This window comes from Brassica napus, chromosome A4, assembly GCF_020379485.1.
Source record: "Brassica napus cultivar Da-Ae chromosome A4, Da-Ae, whole genome shotgun sequence".
Lineage (NCBI taxonomy): Eukaryota > Viridiplantae > Streptophyta > Magnoliopsida > Brassicales > Brassicaceae > Brassica > Brassica napus.
In genome coordinates, this window is record NC_063437.1 from 8,457,580 (window position 1) to 8,477,458 (window position 19,879).

Sequence of the window (19,879 nt, forward strand, 5' to 3'; positions counted from 1 at the left end):
TGTTTTATCAATGGTTTTATCACTTTGTGTTTGAAAGTATTTCTATAAGTTTGTTTTTATTAGTATTTCTTTGTTGTGTAGCATATTGGTTTTTATTTTGTTTCAAAGTTCCAAAATTTCAGGGCCAACCTTGTAAATATATTGTTTATTTTTTATGATATCAAACGGCTATTCTGTTACTCAAATTTGAGTTAGTTTTGGTAACCAAATCGAAATAGAACAATCAATGTAACAAATCACTTGACAACAATTTCGTTTTGCTCCCTTGGAATGTAGGGAATCTTGAATTCCGGAAAGCATATCTGATGATTCTAAATCACCTGCAGCTCTTTGAGAAACTTGGCCAAACTTGTGATTCTTTTATCATTGCAATCAGCTCTTTGCAACTCGTCCCAAACTTTTGACACGTCGAGTGTTGTAGCATGTTTTCCATAGCCCATTTCAATGTTTCTATTTCTGTGTGCAACGAATCTTCTCGCCTTCTTAGATTTTGCGTCTCCATTAGTTGGATCTTCCCCATACTACCCTTTCAAACTCATCCACACTAGTGTATTGCTCTGTAGAGGTCAATGAACCATCCATCATACAAATATTACACAAACTTAAGACTTGTGGTTCATCAATAGATTGTACTTGTGGAGTTTAAGATATTGTCTCATTTGCATTGAACCAATTTTGGCACTCATTCTCTGCATATATATCTGACAAGTTCGAGAGGGTCTTTGTCTATATATCTAAATATACTTTCTGCATATCTGTATATATATATTGTTTATATAAAAACTTTTTTTGTCAACGTAGACATTTAAAGCATCGTGTAAGTAGCCATTGTAGAATGACAATGACGCCAAGAAATTTGGAACTCAAAATCTGTGACTCATTAATTAGTACCAATGATAGGTAAAAAAAATTTGCCTGTCTCTTTTTTCTTTGTCAGCTTTTGTTTTCACCTATCTCTACATAACGTTAAAGTCTCATCCTATTTTTCATCTGGTACATCAAATTCTCTTAACCACGAGACATTCGTTTTCCATTTTCCCAAAATAAAAAATACCCACTCAAAAGTCAAAACAAAACAAAACAAAATTTGCAACATTTAATTTGAACTTTATTCAAAATGACTTCGCATGTTGAAGAAATTGAAGAAGAGGAAATATCAAAAATTGAGAAAGGCAAAGGCAAAGATTGCCATCGAGGAATCGAAACAGTCATTTGTACTTCTCCTACCACTGTTTGCCTCACTCAGAAGGTAAATACACATAAACCAACAAAATTTTATTCTGTTTCATTTTCATAGTTATGATTATAATTAATATATTTAACAAATTATTTTATGTTCTTTCAATACTGTTTACAGTTGATAGCAGAGATGATTGGGACGTATTTCTTAATATTCGCTGGATGTGGGGTGGTGGTAGTGAATGTGTTGTACGGTGGAACAGTGACATTTCCAGGGATATGTGTTACTTGGGGTCTCATTGTTATGGTCATGATTTACTCTACAGGTCACATTTCCGGTGCCCATTTTAATCCTGCCGTGACCCTCACTTTTGCCGTGTTCCGGCGGTTCCCCTGGTATCAGGTATTTACTCTCCATCTCTTCTTTAAATGTTTTTTGGTTGTTTTTAAGTTAATCAAACATAAACACATTACATGTTCAAACAAATGCAACAATTATATTCCTAGTAAATACTATATTAGGTATTGAATCATGAATATGATTGTACAATGATTTGGACAGGTACCATTGTATATAGGTGCACAACTTACGGGATCGTTACTAGGGAGTTTGACACTGAAACTAATGTTCCATGTGACACCAGCAGCTTACTTTGGAACAATTCCGTCTGATTCAGCGGCACAAGCGCTCGCTGCTGAGATCATTATCTCATTCCTCCTTATGTTTGTTATCTCCGGCGTTGCCACTGATAATCGAGCGGTTAGTATTTTCTATATCATCATAAACAGTTAGATATTGGCACTAGTCATTGTATATTTTCTTAACATGATCAGTATTATTTTATAGCAATTTGTTCTACAATTAAGAACAAGTTGTCTCATTTGAAGTCACTAGTGCATTTTTAATATATTGCCATAGAAACAAATCATAAGGAAAACAATATGCAAATATACACTCTTATGTTGTTGGATTGTTCTTAAATTTCTTTTATAGGTCGGAGAATTAGCTGGAATTGCGGTGGGGATGACTATAATGTTGAACGTCTTCGTGGCTGGGTAAACATTTTCTCTTTATTTTTCATTTTCAAGCAACAAGAATCATATATGACTAGAAATCATGGTTTGGGTTTTTATTATTACTATTTTAATATGAAAAATGTTAGACCGGTTTCGGGAGCATCGATGAATCCAGCAAGAAGTCTAGGACCAGCGATAGTGATGGGAGTGTATGATGGACTTTGGATTTACATTGTTGGTCCTCTTGTCGGAATTATGGCCGGAGGTTTTGTTTATAACCTTATAAGATTTACGGATAAGCCACTTAAAGAGCTTACTAGGAACGGTTCTTTTCTCCGTTCTGCTTCTCCAAAACACAAAACTTCTACTTCTAAAAGCTAATATTTTGTACTCTCTTGGTCATATATTATTTTGTCAAACTTTTCTTCTTGGATACTTGTATATCTTATATATTAAAACAGAATTCACAATCTTGATTCATATGTGATATTTTAAAAAATGAACCATTACGAAAAAGTCATATTTTATTTATTTCTTAATAACATTTTGTCATCATTACTAATTCATCTCATATATTATTGACTATAATAACTACTTTCCTATAAGATTGGAAGTAAGCCATTAATGTATATTTTAAGAATCTTGATCCGTGCATTTCAAATTTCGAATAATCTGAAAATACATGTATACAAAGCATAAAATATACTCTTAAGATCATTACTTATATTCGTCAAAACAATAATCGTTATCTAAAGTCAAATCTAATATTATAAGGAAATATAAACAAATCTTATGTTTTTTAAAAAATTAACCATATAAACAATCGTACATAAGAAACTAACTTATAAGTTATTGCATAGTAATTTTTCTGTTTTGGTCATAGTTTATGATAAACATCCGTGCATTTCAAATTTCGAATAATCTGAAAAAACATGTATACAAAACATAAAATATACTCCAAAGATCATTACTTATATTCGTCAAAACAATAATCGTTATGTAAATTCAAATCTAATATTATAAAGAAATATAAACACATCGTGTTTTTTTTCCAAACTAACCATATAAACAATCGTACATAAGAAACTAACTTATAAGCTATTGCATAGTAATATTTCTGTTTTGGTCATCGTTTATGATAAACATATATATATATATATAACACAAGTAGTTTTTTTTTGTTTTGGTGATAGTTTATGATATTTATATTTCTATTTTATTGTTAATGTATTTCTTCTATTTATTTATAAGTAAAATGTATAAAAAATAGTTGTTTAGGTTAGATGGTTAAATATCTTAATTTTTTTATGGTAAGAATGTAAAGAAATATCTTAAATTTTAATATTATTAATATAATTAGTTAATATAATTCAATAACCACTTTGTTTTTTTTTGAACAAAACCAAACCATTTGGATTGATAAAACCTTTAACCAAATGGTTTGGACATATATTTTGGTTTGGTTTAGATCGGTTTGAGTTTGGTTGGGTCGGTATGGTTCAGATTTTTTGCCCACCCTATTTTTGGCCCATTTATAAGAAGATATATAATGTTTTAATAGATAAGATTTATATAGGGGAATTTGCCAAAACTAATCCACAACTTGACTTTAATCCCAAACTTATACTCAAACTTGAATCAAATGCAAAACTAACCTAAAAGCCTTGTGAAATTACAGTCCAGCCCTTTGTGACCAAACAAAAAAAAAGAAGCTATTTTTACAAATATAGCCCTAGTAAGTCGTCTGAGATGTTGGAAGTCGTCTGGACAACTTCAAAGTAAGTCTTCTGGTGTAGCTGATCTTAAAAATAATTTATAAATTTTTAAAAAAATATTTTGATAAGCGAAAAATTAATATCATGTAATTATAAACAATTTTAAGTGATATAAATTAAAATATAACAAAATTGAATTGTTTTCAACATAGATGAGTGTAGGTAGTGAATCATGGTATTCTTTGGTCTAGGGTTTGACAACATATGTTGTAGTATTGTATGTATTCTTAGGGTTAGATTTTGGAAAGCTTGAATGTTTTTTTGAAAAAATATTTTTTTACCTATACGTGTTTATTTTTGTATATAGTAAACACTTTTGAAGTTTAATTTGATTTTATGAAGTGTTTAGTTAGTTAATTAAGTTTAGAGGTTATGTTTAGGGTCTAGACGTCTTACATTTCAGTCGTCTGGTGAAGAAATTAAAACAGACAACTTACATGTAAGTCGTCCAAATATTCCCGCCTAAAATTTAAAAAAAAATTATTTTTCCGCTTGAATAATTTAATTGGAAAGTCTTCTATTTTAGTTTTCCGCTAAAAATATTTTAATTTCCCGCTAAAAATATTAAACTCCTCTAGAAGACTTACAAGTAAGTCGTCTAGGAAGTCGTCTGAATCAAAAATATTTAACCTAATTGGATTTTTTGTCTCCCTATATAAAGAAAAATTTACACATTCTCTCTGCTCCTCTCAAATGGCTGCAACAAAAATGTAATGTTCATCATTCTAAAACTCTTCAACTTCTCTCTAATCTCTTTGACTTGAAAACACCAAACTTTATATGAATTTTTAAGTTTTGTCTCATGTATTTCTTACTAATCTATCTCTTTTGCAGGTTTTTAATCACATGGTACTCATCTTCCACTAATTTAAAGGTAGATCTATTAATTTTAGATATGTATTTTTGTGTGTTCTATAAAGGTAGATTTATCTAATCTTCCACTCATTTTCTCTATTTTTAAGTCATTTCAACGTTTTTGGATATGCATGTTTTTCAGATCTGGATTTGAAGTCCAGATGACTTCCATGAAGTCCAGACGACTTCGAGGAAGTCTTCCAGACGACTTCCAGCTTCCTGGAAGTCTTCTGGACTTCCTGGAAGTCTTCTGACGAAGTCTCCCTTTCATAATAGATCTGAGCGTTTTGGTAAGTTTTTATGTCTGAATTTTCTTCATTTGGTAACTTCTTGTTGTATAAAGTTCTTACTTTTTTCCCAAACTAAAACACTCCAAACCCACTCTAATTTCTTTGACTTGAAAACACCAAACTTTATATGAATTTTTCAGTTTTGTCTCATGTCTTTCTTATTAATCTATCTTTTTTACAGGTTTTTAATCAGATAGTACTCATCTTCCACTCATTTAAAGGTAGATCTATTAATTTTAGATATGTATTTTTGTGTGTTCTATAAAGGTAGATTAATCTAATCTTCCACTCATTTTTTCTGTTTTTAAGCCACTTGAACGTTTTTGGATATGCAGGTTTTTCATATCTGGATTTGATATGCAGGTTTTTCAGATCTGGAAGACTTCTGGAACGACTTACCTGTTAGTCGTCTAAAATATAATGCACTAGACGACTTTCAGGAAGTCTTCCAGACTACTTCCACTTCAGTCGTGTGGACTTCCTGAAAGTCGTCTGGACTTCTTGAAAGTCGTCTAGACTTCCTGAAAGTCGTCTGGACTTCCTGGAAGTCGTCTGGTAGTCGTCTGGACTTCCTAAAAGTCGTCTAGACTTCCTGGAAGTCTTCTTACAAAGTCTTCTTTCATATCAAGTGGAGTCCAAACTTGTCTTTGTAGAGGAATGGTCTATAATAGTTTTGTTTGTGGTCTGTTTTGTGAATTGCATATATGTCTACTCTTTTAGTTGTGATTTTGTTGTAAAATCAGTAATAATGTTTCCCAAGATGTAATATATGTGCTAACAATGTGTTTACACATTTACAAATCAATGAGATAATAGACTTCAGTAGCCTTTTTCTTATATTTGGATTTCTCATATGCAATAATAAACTCCAATCGCCTTTTTTTTCATCTTAATAAACAAGAATGTTGGTAGCTTTATATTGATACAACATTTTAAAAAGCATTTTAACCCTTCTTCCAACTTATAACAATAATCATCATTATTGTCTATAACAATAATACTTAAGAGATGGAAACAAACAATAGTAACTAGTCAAAGCATATCATATTTTTTATAAGTTTGCGTTGAAAAACTTAGTCAAATTTAGTAAAACTAAGGGAGAGAACATATTTTGTAAATATGAGTTTTACATATCTTGAAGTTACTTATCACTCTTAAAAATACAAGTTATTCAAAAACTAACGTAGAAAACTTAAAAACTAGCAGAGAAGACTTCCACTGAAGTCTTCTCGGATCAGTTAGAAACTTTAATTAACGTGAATGTTGGTAACCTCATAAATATCACCAATTGAGTTATAAATTTCATTCAGTAGCCCAAATATTCATTAATAAACATGAATTAACAAGAAAATGTTAAGAAGTCTTTATAGTTTTAGAGAAAATGCAAGTTTATTAAACATTGACGCAGACGACATCCACAGAGGTCATCTAGTAGACTTCCAGAGAGTCGTCCATTTAGGTCGACGCGGACGACTTCAATCTAAGTATTCCAGATGACTAAAATATAAGTCATCTGGTCAACGCATAGGTTATTTTTGCAATTGACTTTGAAATCTGTTATTTGAGACGATTGGAAAATAAGTCATCTACTTTTGTTTGGTTAAAAAAAAACTCCAAAAAAGCTAGAAGACTTACATTTCAGTCGTCATAGGTTAGTTTTGCATTTGACTGGATTATTTCAGAAGTTTGATTTTCTTGGACGACTTACATTTCAGTCGTCTCGTAAAAATTAAAATATCAATATTTTTTTTTAAACTAGACGACTTACAATTAAGTCGTCATAGGTTAGTTTTGCAATTGAAAAAAAAATCTTCAATATTTAATTATATATAGACGACTTAAAATTCAGTCGTCCGTCAGACGACTTACTCACTTGTAAGTCGTCCAAGCTAATTTAAGTTATGGAAATTAAAATTTTCTGAATAATTATATTCGACAGTTTGTTAGAAACTTCTGATTTTTTTTTCTATTTTTTGTTATTGATTTGTGGAAGATTGGTAACTATAATAATTGGCGGTTAGTTTTCTGCTTTAGTATATTCGAGATTAATATTTACAACTTCTGATTTTCTTATTTCTATTGTTTATTATTGATTTGAAAAATATTTGCAACTATAATGATAACCCAAACAGTATTTTCAATAGTTAATAAATATATCGGTATAATCATAAATTTTAGTATCAAGCATATAAATTTTTAAAAATATATGTCGGCTTTTATTTAGTAGTAATCCAAAATTGTAGTTTGATGGTATATTTTCAATAGACGAGGGGGAATTTTTTTAAAGATTTCGGGTTTAGGGTTTGGTGAATTAGGGCTTATTGAGTTTTGCTTATATATTTTAAGATTTCATAATTTTGAATACTGCCAAAATACATTATATCAGGATTTATGTATATATATTACATGTCAATTTGAAAACATTGAAATGTTGAATCCGGTGTGTTATTAGAGCATGATGGTGTAAGTTTCAAATAGAAAACATATGATCCGGTGTGTTATTAGAGCATGATGGTGTAAGTTTCAAATACAAAACATATGGTTGACGATTAGTATCGTTAATACAAATAATATAGACAGGTTTTTAGGCTTTAATTATTTAGTTGAAACTTGAAAGGGATATAGAAATAATGAAATATTTCGTTTGTTGGAATAAAAATATTTCTTGGAATAAGAAAAATAATTAAAAATACATGTTTTAAATAAGGTAATGTCATGACCTAATATAAATTGAATGTCAGGCTTGGTTCAATGCAAATGAATCAGTACCCTTATAGTGAAGAACCAAACGTTTTAAGCTTGGGTAATATATATAGCTGTAAAACATATGAAGAGTCTAAGCCAATATATGTTTGCTGTAAAACAACCCAATAATGATTTTAAAGGTCTCATTTTTTAATGTTTTTTTAAGTTATTACATTTTAGAGATAAAGCATAAATGCTGAATTCAAATGAAAACAATTTATACATGGATGCAATACACTACAATAGGTGAATAATCGTCAAATCTAATCTTTTGCATATGAAACACTTAATTTTATTTAAATCTGTTTATAATATTATATGAGTAAACTTATAGTTTTTTACAATGGCATCTTCTTATAATCTTTGTAGTGTGATTTGCAGGGAATAAAATTCATGCATCACCTAAAAATAAGTAGATGCTAAAAGAGTAATCTATAATATAACGAGGCAGTTCTCTCTTTCCTGAAGCGACAAATCAGCATTTTGGTGGGTTCTACTTTTAAAAAGTGTGAAAAAATATCACACCTGTGACTCGGACCCAGGTTATTGAGATATAAACACCAACATTTATACCAGTAAACTAAAGGATACTTTGTACATTGATGACCGAAACTAATATATATTTATGAAGGTCGAAAACCTTTGATTCTTCGGTTCTCGCCGGGCCTACAAGTGTATTATGAGTTTCATTTTTAAATGAGGTTCACCACGTTATATGAAAAACAACAATTATAGTTTTTTCATATTGTAAACTGTTTTCGTTTAACATGAGTTAGAGTTCTTTTCATCATTGTCTTAAATAAGTCTGAGTTACAGAGTTGCGTTGTGTGTCTGTTCGTAATCTATGTTTTCACCGGTGAACTATTCATCTCCCTATCTTAAATCGCTTGATCTTAAATGTTCCTGATTTGTAGCATTTCTGTAAACCCTATATATATATATATGATTCTTATCTTTGATGAACCCAATCTGCATCTCCATAAAACTCATTGATTCCTCTTAGCTTTAACCATCTTTTAGAAAATGTCTCTCTGTCTCTCCAGTTCTTCAAACCGGCGTTCCCGGCATCCGTCACTCAACCTTCGAGTCTCTCCGTGTTGGTCGTAGTAGTCAGAACATAGCTTCATAGCTTCTAACCTCCTCGCTTATGGGATTCGTTGAACTTCAAGAAAGACAGTAAGTTTATGGGAATCACAGTTATCTTTCTTGATGAAAATGTAAGTTAATCTTCGATTTATCACACTTATTTAATATAATTGTTTTTAATTGATTTCCTGATTCTTTGTTAAATAATATTATTTGTAGATTCTATGATTTATGAGTTTATTTCCGCCGGACGTGTTAATCATTACATGCCATATTTGAAAGTCGGTTCCATTGTGAAAGTCGATCGTTTTGAGATTGCTAGGTGCTCAAGTATGTACAAGAAAATTGATCATCCATTCCTCATTCGTTTCATCCCACCAACTATTATTTATGAAGTCATCACGGGTGCTCCTGAGATCAATCTCCAATCATAATTAGACTGTTTGACAATTTCCAAGTGATTGCGAACACAAACCTAGAACTCTCGGGTATATTATCATATTGCATCTGGGTTTATAATATCTTTAGTTATCATAACTGATATTTAAACTCGCAGATGTGGTTGGGAAAATCCAATATGTCCAAAGCTCTGACCTTAGCAAATAAACAACTCGAGTCGTTATCCATCTCCTCATTGATCCGTAAGAAACAATCAGCACACAATTCCCTTTATATTATTATCTAAATTGTGCTAACATCAATAATCAAAAATATTTTCTACCCAAATTATGTGCTCGTCTATTTATCTCCCTTAGTTATCAAACTAATTTTACACAAACCTTTATTTTACAGATTAAAAAAAACCACAACAACACAAACAATCAAAACACCAAAAACTAGAATTTCAAAAAAGTCGAATCATTAATGATCACCTCTCTTTTTTGTCTAATCTTAGAAATAAACTTCAAAACAAATATACTAAACCAATCACCTCAACTAAAACTCAAAGACACATACATCGAGTCTGCTAAACAAATACAAACTACACGACCAACTATTTAACAATTTACAAATTTACTTTCACAACGACATATACATCAAGTCAGCTAAAAAAATACAAACTACACGGCCAGCTATTTAACAATTTACAAACTTACTTTCGCAACAAAGAAGACGAAGACGACAACCAAGATCAGTGAAATTACCTAACCAAAAAAAGAAGAGTAAGTTATGAACTCTAATAAATACAACTGACAATGATTTTTGTTTACATATTACCCATCAAATAAAAGATAAACAAACACATCCACAACAGGAGATACAAGAGACAATCCCGATAGACACAAAGGCGGCAACAATAGCTCCACCTGCTCATTCCTCTTGTCCTATAAAAATAGCTTACATGCCCAATGTCAACAGACCAATGATATTGTCTTCTTATGAGAAATAAATAAATTCATTTAAAACTCATTAAAACCCAAATAGTCAGAACTGTCACTCATTTTATAGTTATTTCTACAAGTCTTCATGTATTTGTTTTAAATGTCCGGTAAGAGCAACAAGTTTAAAAATAAAATAAAAACATATAACAAACATAATAAGGATAATAAAAATTATTACTTAATACACATAACTTACACAACTAAACTAGAAAAACAATATCCAGAAACAAAAGGTACTCTCAACAACTTTAATATAATTTATGTACTCACAACAATACAAGAAACAAATTAAAAAGACAAACAAACAATAAGTCTCAGGGACACATCAAACAGCAACATGAACTATATCAATCACATTACTAACACAGTTTAATCATTCATAAGTGGAGAACATTGCATACACAGTTCATCATCACAACTCTAACCCTATAACAATAAAAAAAAACTTGAAAAACAACTCAAAACGCAAAATTCACAACTACAATAACCGTAGCAAATATTGAGATGAAACAAGATCTCTGTCCACAACCCTGCGATTGCGCGGAGGCAATGCCCCTAGTGTTTAAAGTTAAGCAGTGACCAAAGCATACGATGCTAACCTATTGGATAGATCTACTAAGCAAGTTTGAAAATGACATTAGCAACACACAAGTTCCAAATAACCAAACATGTAGGCCATGTTCGTTTGACAGTCGCTGACAGAAACTAGCGATAATTTGTTTTTTCCGTCAATTTTTAATTAATTTAAAAGGCCAGAGCCCAAAGATTACAGACCCGAGGCCCAAAGTACAAGGCATAAAGCCCACCTCCAAGGTGAACACAAAAAAACAACAAGGCCTGAGGCTTAAACCGCAAGAAGCCCAAACCATAAGAAGCCAGACACCTGCTTGCAGGTCCACGCGTCAAGGAGGCAGGACACGTGTTCGCATCTTCACCATCTCATCCCGTCGACTTGACCGTCGCCGCTTCAAGAGCAGCACCACTGAAACCCTCGTTTCATCGGAGCTCCTCTTACCGGCGAGCCTCCATCGAAACCACTTAGAGCTCTCATCCCGAGCCTCCCAAACATCCTCCCCATAGAGTTGAAACAACAACTCATCTCTCTTCATTCATGCTTTATCTTAACGTCGGAGAGTTTCATCGATTAAATCGAGATCTCATCCAGCAAATCGAAGCCGCGAACCAAAGTAACCATGAACCAAAGACCACACCCGATCCAGAAACGGAAACAAACCCTACCCTATCAAAAAGATTGAAACACCTAAAGGCGGCGGCGTAAGATTGAGAAAGCCTTCACTCTCCGGAGACAAAAGCCGGCAATGGCAGAGCTGAAGAAGCTCCCACCTCCCGGAGACTAGGGCCGGCGGCGACGGAGCTATATAAGCTTCCACCTCCCGGAATCGAAACTTAAACTGACAAGTCAACTTCACCACGCCTAAAAACCTCCACACGACCGCGTCGTTACTCCAGCCGCTTTGCCACCATCGCTGTCGGTTCCTTCCCGAGTTAATGATGACGGTTGAAAACAGGACCAGAGCTCAGACAAGGCGGTCAGGGTAGCAGGCGACGGAGAAACAGAGGAAGGACATCTTAACGAAGAAACGGAGGGCTCCGGCACGCTCGCTCACGCGTCGGTCGTACACCGAACCCAAAATAGATATACTTTCTCTCTTTTGAACTTTCTCTCTAGTGTGGCTTATTCCTTCGAGGTAGCAAGGATGAACTAGCGATAATTTAAAACACAATTTTAAATATGTTGCTGAAAATTATAGCAATTGAAAATCACAGTCATCATCGATCGCTGCGTTTGATCGCTGCATTTGATCGCTGCATTTGGTCGCTGGATCAAAGACTGCGAAACGAATAACATTTTAATCGCTATCACTAGTCGCTGCTGCTAGCGACCGCAAAACGAACATGGCCTAATCTGTAATTGCAATAATTTTATTTTGTAGATTAGGAAAAATGAAAATCATAATCAGCGTTAAAACACAGGTCGTACGTATTCTAGTAATTTTTTTATAATATGGTCCAAGTTTTCCTAAAAACAAGTCGCTGCCAAAAAAAAAACAAGCAAAAACTCTTGAACACCCGGAACAGTAGAAGAAAAAACAGTAAAGGGGATTAAGATTTCTCGGATGAAGAGTTAAGCCCCCGACCATGGTGGGAGCCTCGGTGCCGGTTTCGGGCGAAAAAGATGGAGCGAGCAGCATTCTCACACAGAAGGGAAAACGGTCTTCCAAATCTTCACCTGATAAGAGACTCTCGCCGGCGCTGCTTGATCTGAATGTTCTCGATTGTCCCATTTGCTTCGAAGCATTCACGATTCCTATCTTCCAGGTTTTGTTTCTCACCTGGTATCTTCTCAGTTCTCACTCTGCATTTGGAAGAAGATGCTTTGCAATATCCGTAGCTTTTGATTATTTGTACCGATGTTTAAAGAAACTCATGTCTCTAATTGTAGTTTCTTGAAACACATTGGGTTTTGTATTTCAGTGTGAGAATGGACATTTAGCTTGCTCTTCTTGCTGTCCCAAAATTAGTAACAAATGTCCAACATGTGCTTTGCCTACTGGTCACATTCGCTGCAGAGCAATGGAGAGTGTTGTTGAATCAGTTTGTGTCCCATGCCCAAACGCCATATTTGGATGCACCGAGAATCTCTCTTATGGGAAGCAGTTGACCCACGAGAAGGAACGCGACTTCTCTCCTTGCTCCTGCCCTGAACAGGACTGCGATTACACTGGACCATACAAAGATCTCTACCGTCACTATGATTCCACCGCACACCATGAGAGATTCAATTGGTTCCTTTGCGGCCAACCCTTCACTGCCCAGATGGACATCAGTGATAAGATATTAGTCAAAAGAGGGTGTAATTTGATTATATTGATTGCAGTGCAGTGTTTCAGGGAGCCGTGTGGTGTTTACGTTACTGTAAGCTGCATTGCACCACCTTCTCCAAAAGTTCGAGACTTGGATTCTAAAAGTTAGCTTTGAAACTCCTCAAGACAATTTCATGTTGATCCCTCACAGTTTGCTTCGTGGTGATTTGTTGAAGTTGGAGATTTGCATCAATGAGTTGAACCAAGAGTAATAAGGTCAATGGTGATATCGAAGATGGGCACTTTTAACGTTTCTGTGGAAGAATCTAGCTATCTATCTTGTATGTTATCTTTTGCCATTGTATAATTAACATGTAAGTTTTAACCTTAGGAACTAAGATAAGACTTATTTCTGGATGATTCTCATCTTTATGACTTTCAACTCTATATACAGTAACTGCTTCCGGTGCATTCCAGTGAAAAGTGGAAGAAGGCTTCCCCTTCTTTAAGTGAACCACTGATCAGTCATCCTCTTCTTCTATACTTAGCAGTTACAGCCAGGAAACAAAGCAATCAGTTGATAACCAAATACTACCTCACACAACCACTTGCGTAAACAAAAATAACATCCAACAGAAAAACATCCACAGGAAACCCTCATGTCCCTAATGACATTTCAGCAACCAAAAGAAAAAAGAAGAATCTAAAAACAACAACCTGGATCATGAAATCATTTGATTTAACCTTCATAAACTTGGTAGATTGCATACATCTAAAACTAACGTAGGAATCAAAACCTTGCAGAGAATATAAGTCTGGAAAGAGAATAAAATAACAGAGCAGAGCAAGGCTTACACTCTTGAGTGGTTGAAAATTGCAACAAGGTTTGGATCAGATCAGTGCTGCGCCCTTGGCATGTGCACAAGGTGCTTATGCACAGGGTCTCAAAAAAAAATTAGAAATTTTTAGCAAGAATTAAGGGTCTTCTTCTTACAGATTTAAGGACCCTTTTTACCAATTATTTTTATCGGTCTTGTAAAAAGAAAAAAAATTGCACAGGGTCTGTAGAAAACATTAGCCGGGCCTGGATCAGATACAATAAATTCAGAAGAGGTGTAAGAACTAGTGATCTATATAATATAGAGCTTTGGGTCACAACCCTTATTAAACAAGTAGAAACATATAAGGCAGCATCACAACACATTAATGTAACCAAACCAAGAACAGGAGAAATTATTATGAGCTACAACGCCTTGTCAACTAATCACAGAAACTCAGAAACCTTCAACATCACATTATCTCAACTGAAGAAAAGAAGGAACATGAAAATCTATTCCTCATCTTGAACGACAACCTATAACAAAGATATGTGTAATGCATAAGTTATATTGTCTACGAGGTATGCAGGACAAGGATACGCGAGATAAAATCAAATCCTTTGCATAAATTCTCCAAACACAGCCTTCGATTCTCGACCTCTACATCTTCCAAAAACAAACTGTAAACCTTTACATTCAGAGAAAGTCAGTCACTCCAATAAATATCTACTTGAAGCAGAATCTAAAGCTCTTCGGATAGCAATGCAACATGTTTGGAACATGGGACTTCGTTCACTCGTCTTCAAAGGAGGTTGTAAAGTTTTGATTCATTCACTACCAGACAAAGAAGTTAATGTCTCCACTGAAAATATTCTCTATGACATTTCTCTTTGGAAAGATGAAAATTTAACATTGAAAAATCATTCATACTAACTCTCTGAATTGTAAAGTTAACATTGAAAAAACATTAAAGTTATTCTTACAATTGTTAATATTCATACTAACTCTTTCATGATCAAACCATTACAGTTAATAATCATTCAAGCGTTTATCCTGAAACACTTCATTCCTCGCCGAATCAAGTATTGGTTCATGTTGGTTTAATATTGTTTTTGGTTTATTAATCGGTTTAGGATAGTCCTATTGTAAATATAATTTAAGTTGGTTTTGCATATATTATGCTTAAAATTAAATAATAGTAATATTATGCTTAAAATATAATTTTAGAGAGTTTTCAAATATAGTTTAGAGAACATTATAGGTGATGAATTTAATTTATTAAATTCGTTTATTACTTAAAACTAAGTTTTTTTAAAAAACATACTGAGTTATAAATATCAATGATGGATTGGTGAGTATAACATGAAGACAAAAATATAAATATTTTATTTTCAAGATAAGAAATTCAGTTACTCAATATATAATATCTTAAATTATTTTTTAAAAAATATACATAATTTATATATATAGATTAATCTTCCAAACTTAAACTATTATATTATATATGAATAATGTTTTTAAATAAAAACAATTTATGATTAAAAAAATAAATAAAAACAACAAATGGTTAAACATCAATATCATCTAGGTTAAGTATACGAACAACACAAATTCAAACATCACAAAAAATATTTACATAAACATTATAATACAATAATTTAATCAAAAATACAATAAAAAAAATAATATTCAAAAGAATAGTTATATACTTAAATTTGAAAATCAAAGATATTTTTGCTAAAATTGTAATTACCTCGCCAAGAAGATCGACCATCTTTTTTACGGATTGATCGATTGTTGAGCATGTGGTCGATCCGAAAATACTCTGCAGTTTAATTAAATATCTAAAACATTTATTCCAACACTCAACAGATAGTTTTGCTAAATATGATAACTAGATAGCCAATAAAATTATAAAAAATATTTAAATAGTAAAAAATATGTTAATTTAACGTGTTAAAATTTAAAAATAAATTTTAATTATGACATACATCTTAACATTTATATAAATATATATCATAACCTAAATATAAATAATTTAACAACTTAAATTAGAAAAATATAAAAATTCTGGGCGTAACCCGGGTTAATCCCTAGTATCTATATATATAAAGGAGAGTTTTCTCTCACCTCCTTCAGCCACGTCATTCTGGGGAGAGGAGTTTTTTGCGCCACGTGTCGCGACATCAGAGGTCTTGCAATTTTTGCTCTCTGGCGCTCTTTGATCTATCGAATATTATCTGGGCTTTTATTACCATAGTTAGAGTAGGCCCAGACATTGAGCCATATTAGAGACCCATCCAAAATTAGGTCTCGCCTTCCTCTTCCTAATCCTCTTGCAAGTGCGACCTCCACGATGAAACTCAATTCAGACTTTAAGCGCCAATCCGAATTCAGTAACCTCTCACCAATTCATATATCATTCCTTTACTCCTTGAGTTTTTCGTTATTACAACTCAAACGATATCCAAAAACAATTTTTTCGTAGCAACCCATCCGATTATGGCTAATTCCTTCATCATTCTTGCGGAATTTAAAAACATAGACCAGTCTCTCCAAGGTCGTCCGATCCATTCACCCTCTCGATTACTCTCTAACTTTCTTTATCATCTCCTTGCCACTTTCGATTTCAAAATTTTAGTGTTTTGGTCTTTATTTTTTTGTTGTGGAATAGTGTTGGAGGATCAAAGGATTGATCTTTTGGTTTTAACACGTTTGACTATAATTTTCTGCCCAGGAAGATGACAGGCTTAGAGTATGTGATCAGTGATGCTACTGAGATTGTCCCGACAAGATTATATCGATGCTGACGTATAATATCGATGCAAACGTATAACAAGGTTATATCGATGCTAACGTATAATATCGTGGACGGTACAATATACCAGGCTCCACAGCTTTGTAGTGTCTTTGCAGCTCGAGTTGTATGTTTCTTCATCCTTTCTATTTACGTTCATGTGTTGCTTGGAGGGCACAGACTAAGCGAAGGTTTTTTTTAGTTGCTGCTAAAGTGTTTTTTGTTTTCTTCTCTTTCTCTTTTAAGGTCAGGCTGTTATTAATATTTAGAAGGTTTCTCTGCAGCTGCATTAAAGTTGGGGACGATTAGGCAGGGTAAGATTTTGTTTTCTTTAATAAGTTGGTTATGTCTCAGTTTCATGTGATTAAATCTTTTCTGCTACTAAGAGTTAGTTTCAAATTTTGTTGCAAGCTCGACTAGCTATGTCCACAAGACCAGACTGAGAAGTATATGTTTTTTGTATGAACTGCATGTAGATGCAAATGTAAAAATACTTTTCATTAACTTAGGAAGCTCATATCTGAACAGATTTAATTTACCAAGTACTTTAGAATCTGTTGTTCTTTGTTGTGATTAACTTCATCGATCTTATGATATGATATATGGTTCTCAGTTGATGCTAAAAACCAGAACAAGCATTCTGAGACAAAGCCCCCAATGGTACACAATCTTTCACACCACTTCTCTTCCGGTAAATATCTCCAATATAAAATATTGTTTTTTCCTCAGTTGGGTTTTATGGGTGTGCTCTGTGACAGAGGAATTGAATTTGATGTTTTTAGATTCCTCAAAGATGATGTTTTTGTAGAAATCAGGAGCAACACACCTTATATAAGAAAAAAAAGAATTGAACAGTATCTATGTCGAAGAAGTCAAGAGTTCTTTGAGCAACGCGTTTCTTCAGGCTGATATTGCTTTAGCAGAGGACCGCAACAGAGGCTCTTTTCTCAGGCTTTTCTTCTGGTACCTCGGCTCTTGCTGCCCTTATTTTTGGAAGGTTAGCTTCGACTAAACCCATCTTCAGAATCACTAAGATTCGATTTTAAGTGAAGGTTTGTTTCCTCATGATTGTTGTTCTGTTTCTGCACCTGAACTTAATGGTTGCAAAAGCAGCAGATGGCAGAGCCATTCTCTGTAGGAATGGTGAAGCCATAGACATGTCTCGAGACCACAAACCAATCTACTTACCGTAAAGAAGAAAGTCTAAGGAAGTGGCGGCTTCAACGATGCCAGTTACTTAAATGGCATAGCGATTGGGACATGTAACTACCACGAGGGTCACGATCTCCACTCTTAGCAGAGCCAGGAGATCAAAAGATACATTTAACAGAGGAAGACAAGTTTCTAATGATGGGATGCGAGGAGATTTGGGACGTTTTGACAATTCAAAAGGTTTTTGTATCGTTAGGTTTGAATTACATCGATCACGATCCGATAACGCTTGTTTGAGGTCTTTAAGGCTAAATAAGTTAGATAACCTAACAGTGGTTGTTTGATTCTTGTCGGCTGATGACATAAGAGCAATGGTCGCTCCTCCGGTGGAGGATCAACGGTGTTTTATTTTTCTCAGAGATTGAGGGCCTTATTTGATGGTTGAATGAAAAGATAATGACATTCCCTTTTGTGTTCTTGGCTGAGCTTTTTCTTGCTTTTGTATATTTGGGGTCTGTATCTAACTTCGAGTGTCTTCGTGCCCCAAGTTTTCTGTAAGCGGTTATTTGTTCGTGCATGGATTGAAAGTTTTTTTTTATGTACGTGGTTCATTTAGTTTATATAATTACATGGATTCCAGTTTATGAAAACAAAATAGATTTGTATGCGAATTTTCTCTCTAATCCTCTAACCTTCTTATCAAATTTCATCTTTCAGAAGGTTATGAGTTGATTTAAGGGAGAGAGAGTCTGTTGTTTTTGTGTACCGGTTTCGGTGTTTCCGACCGGTCTTGAACTCCGGCGTTGCATCAGCTCTTCCGATGAACGTCCGGCTTTGCTTCTGGGAAGCGGTGGCTTCCATAGCACCGTCTTCGCCGGCTTTTGTCTCCGGGAGGTGATGGTTTTCTCAACATCGCTTTCGCCGGCTCTCTTCCGGGGTTCTCCCGATATCTCGATCTGCGATTCCGGGCTTATCTGTTTCCTGCCTCTCGTTCTGATACTCCGATGATTTCTTCATCCCCAATCGTTTGGGTTGTTGCATCTTCAAGCTTAGATAGATCAATAAAGATGTCTGTTGTTCCATGCAAGTATGTCGGAGGTTTGAAGATCGATTGTAGGCGGTTGAACTCTTCGTCGATTCGTAGATCTGCCACATCTGACTTCGCGGCTCGAGCTTTGGCCTTGACTGTTCTGGTTGAACGGTTCGTCTCGAGTTCGTCTTCGCCGTCGATGGTGTTCCGTCGTGTCTCCTTGCTGGCTCCGGGAGAAGATTGAAGGCTCTCGTCAGGACGCGTGTTCATTGGTCGCCGGGCGACCGGACACGTGGTGGGGTGAGTCGGATTTCTTCTTCAACGGGTTTTCCCTTTGGGCTTGCGGTCCAAGGTTGTATTGTACAGTGGCCCAGTTTGTTCTTTTGGGCTTTTGTTTCAATGTTGTATCGGGCTTTGTCCCTTTTGAACTTTGACCCAATAATAAAATTCAAGATGCCAAAAAAAAAATAGATTTGTATGCTTGGTCAGTCGCTATTTTGTCCACTTTCTGAAGTAAGAAAATAGTTTTGTAATATGAACATTAACAATATACAATATTAAACACGTGAGAAACCAACACTGTCCAACATGAAAATAGTTATACAAATTTGTTCACTTTTTAGAAGATTACAACTACATTCGATAAATTAATAACATTATAAATTAAAACTTTTTATCGATTTTAAGTTGGATCAATTCAAAATATGACACAAATTGATAAAATAATAAGATAATATATTTTTGAAGATCCCATGCAAATTTATCGTCTCACTAGAGTCATATAATTATTTATATATATAAAGTTTCTATAAGTATAAATAATATATTGTATTGTTTGATTTAGATTTACAATTATTTTATGTTTTATTATTATTTTATAATATCTAAAAATTCGTCTCTAAAACACATTTAAATTACATGATACATA

At 33.8% G+C, this 19,879-nt stretch overlaps 1 protein-coding gene, 1 long non-coding RNA gene and 1 pseudogene across 5 annotated transcripts; all 3 read left to right on the plus strand.

Annotated features, from left to right (window-relative positions):
- On the plus strand, nt 1-2,668 carry LOC106449462 (putative aquaporin NIP4-1). The gene is made up of 4 exons (XM_048777392.1): nt 1-1,582; nt 1,742-1,939; nt 2,174-2,235; nt 2,343-2,668. Exons 1-4 carry the CDS (start codon nt 1,334-1,336, stop codon nt 2,575-2,577), a joined length of 744 nt encoding a protein of 247 aa, XP_048633349.1. The 5' UTR covers nt 1-1,333; the 3' UTR covers nt 2,578-2,668.
- Nucleotides 2,669-12,389: 9,721 nt separating this feature from the next.
- LOC125607884 lies at nt 12,390-13,574 on the plus strand (annotated as a pseudogene).
- A 2,637-nt stretch (nt 13,575-16,211) lies between these two features.
- Nucleotides 16,212-18,592, plus strand: LOC106441146. 4 transcript variants are annotated; one of them, XR_001287841.3, is made up of 6 exons: nt 16,213-16,532; nt 16,710-16,896; nt 17,016-17,083; nt 17,383-17,460; nt 17,578-17,766; nt 17,883-18,592. It is a non-coding gene; the product is annotated as an uncharacterized LOC106441146 (long non-coding RNA). The 4 variants fall into 4 exon arrangements; XR_007338926.1 differs by having other exon boundaries at nt 16,212-16,532; nt 16,710-16,960; nt 17,054-17,083; nt 17,383-17,766; XR_002663607.2 differs by having other exon boundaries at nt 16,212-16,532; nt 17,021-17,083; nt 17,383-17,766.
- The last annotated feature ends 1,287 nt before the right edge of the window (nt 18,593-19,879 follow it).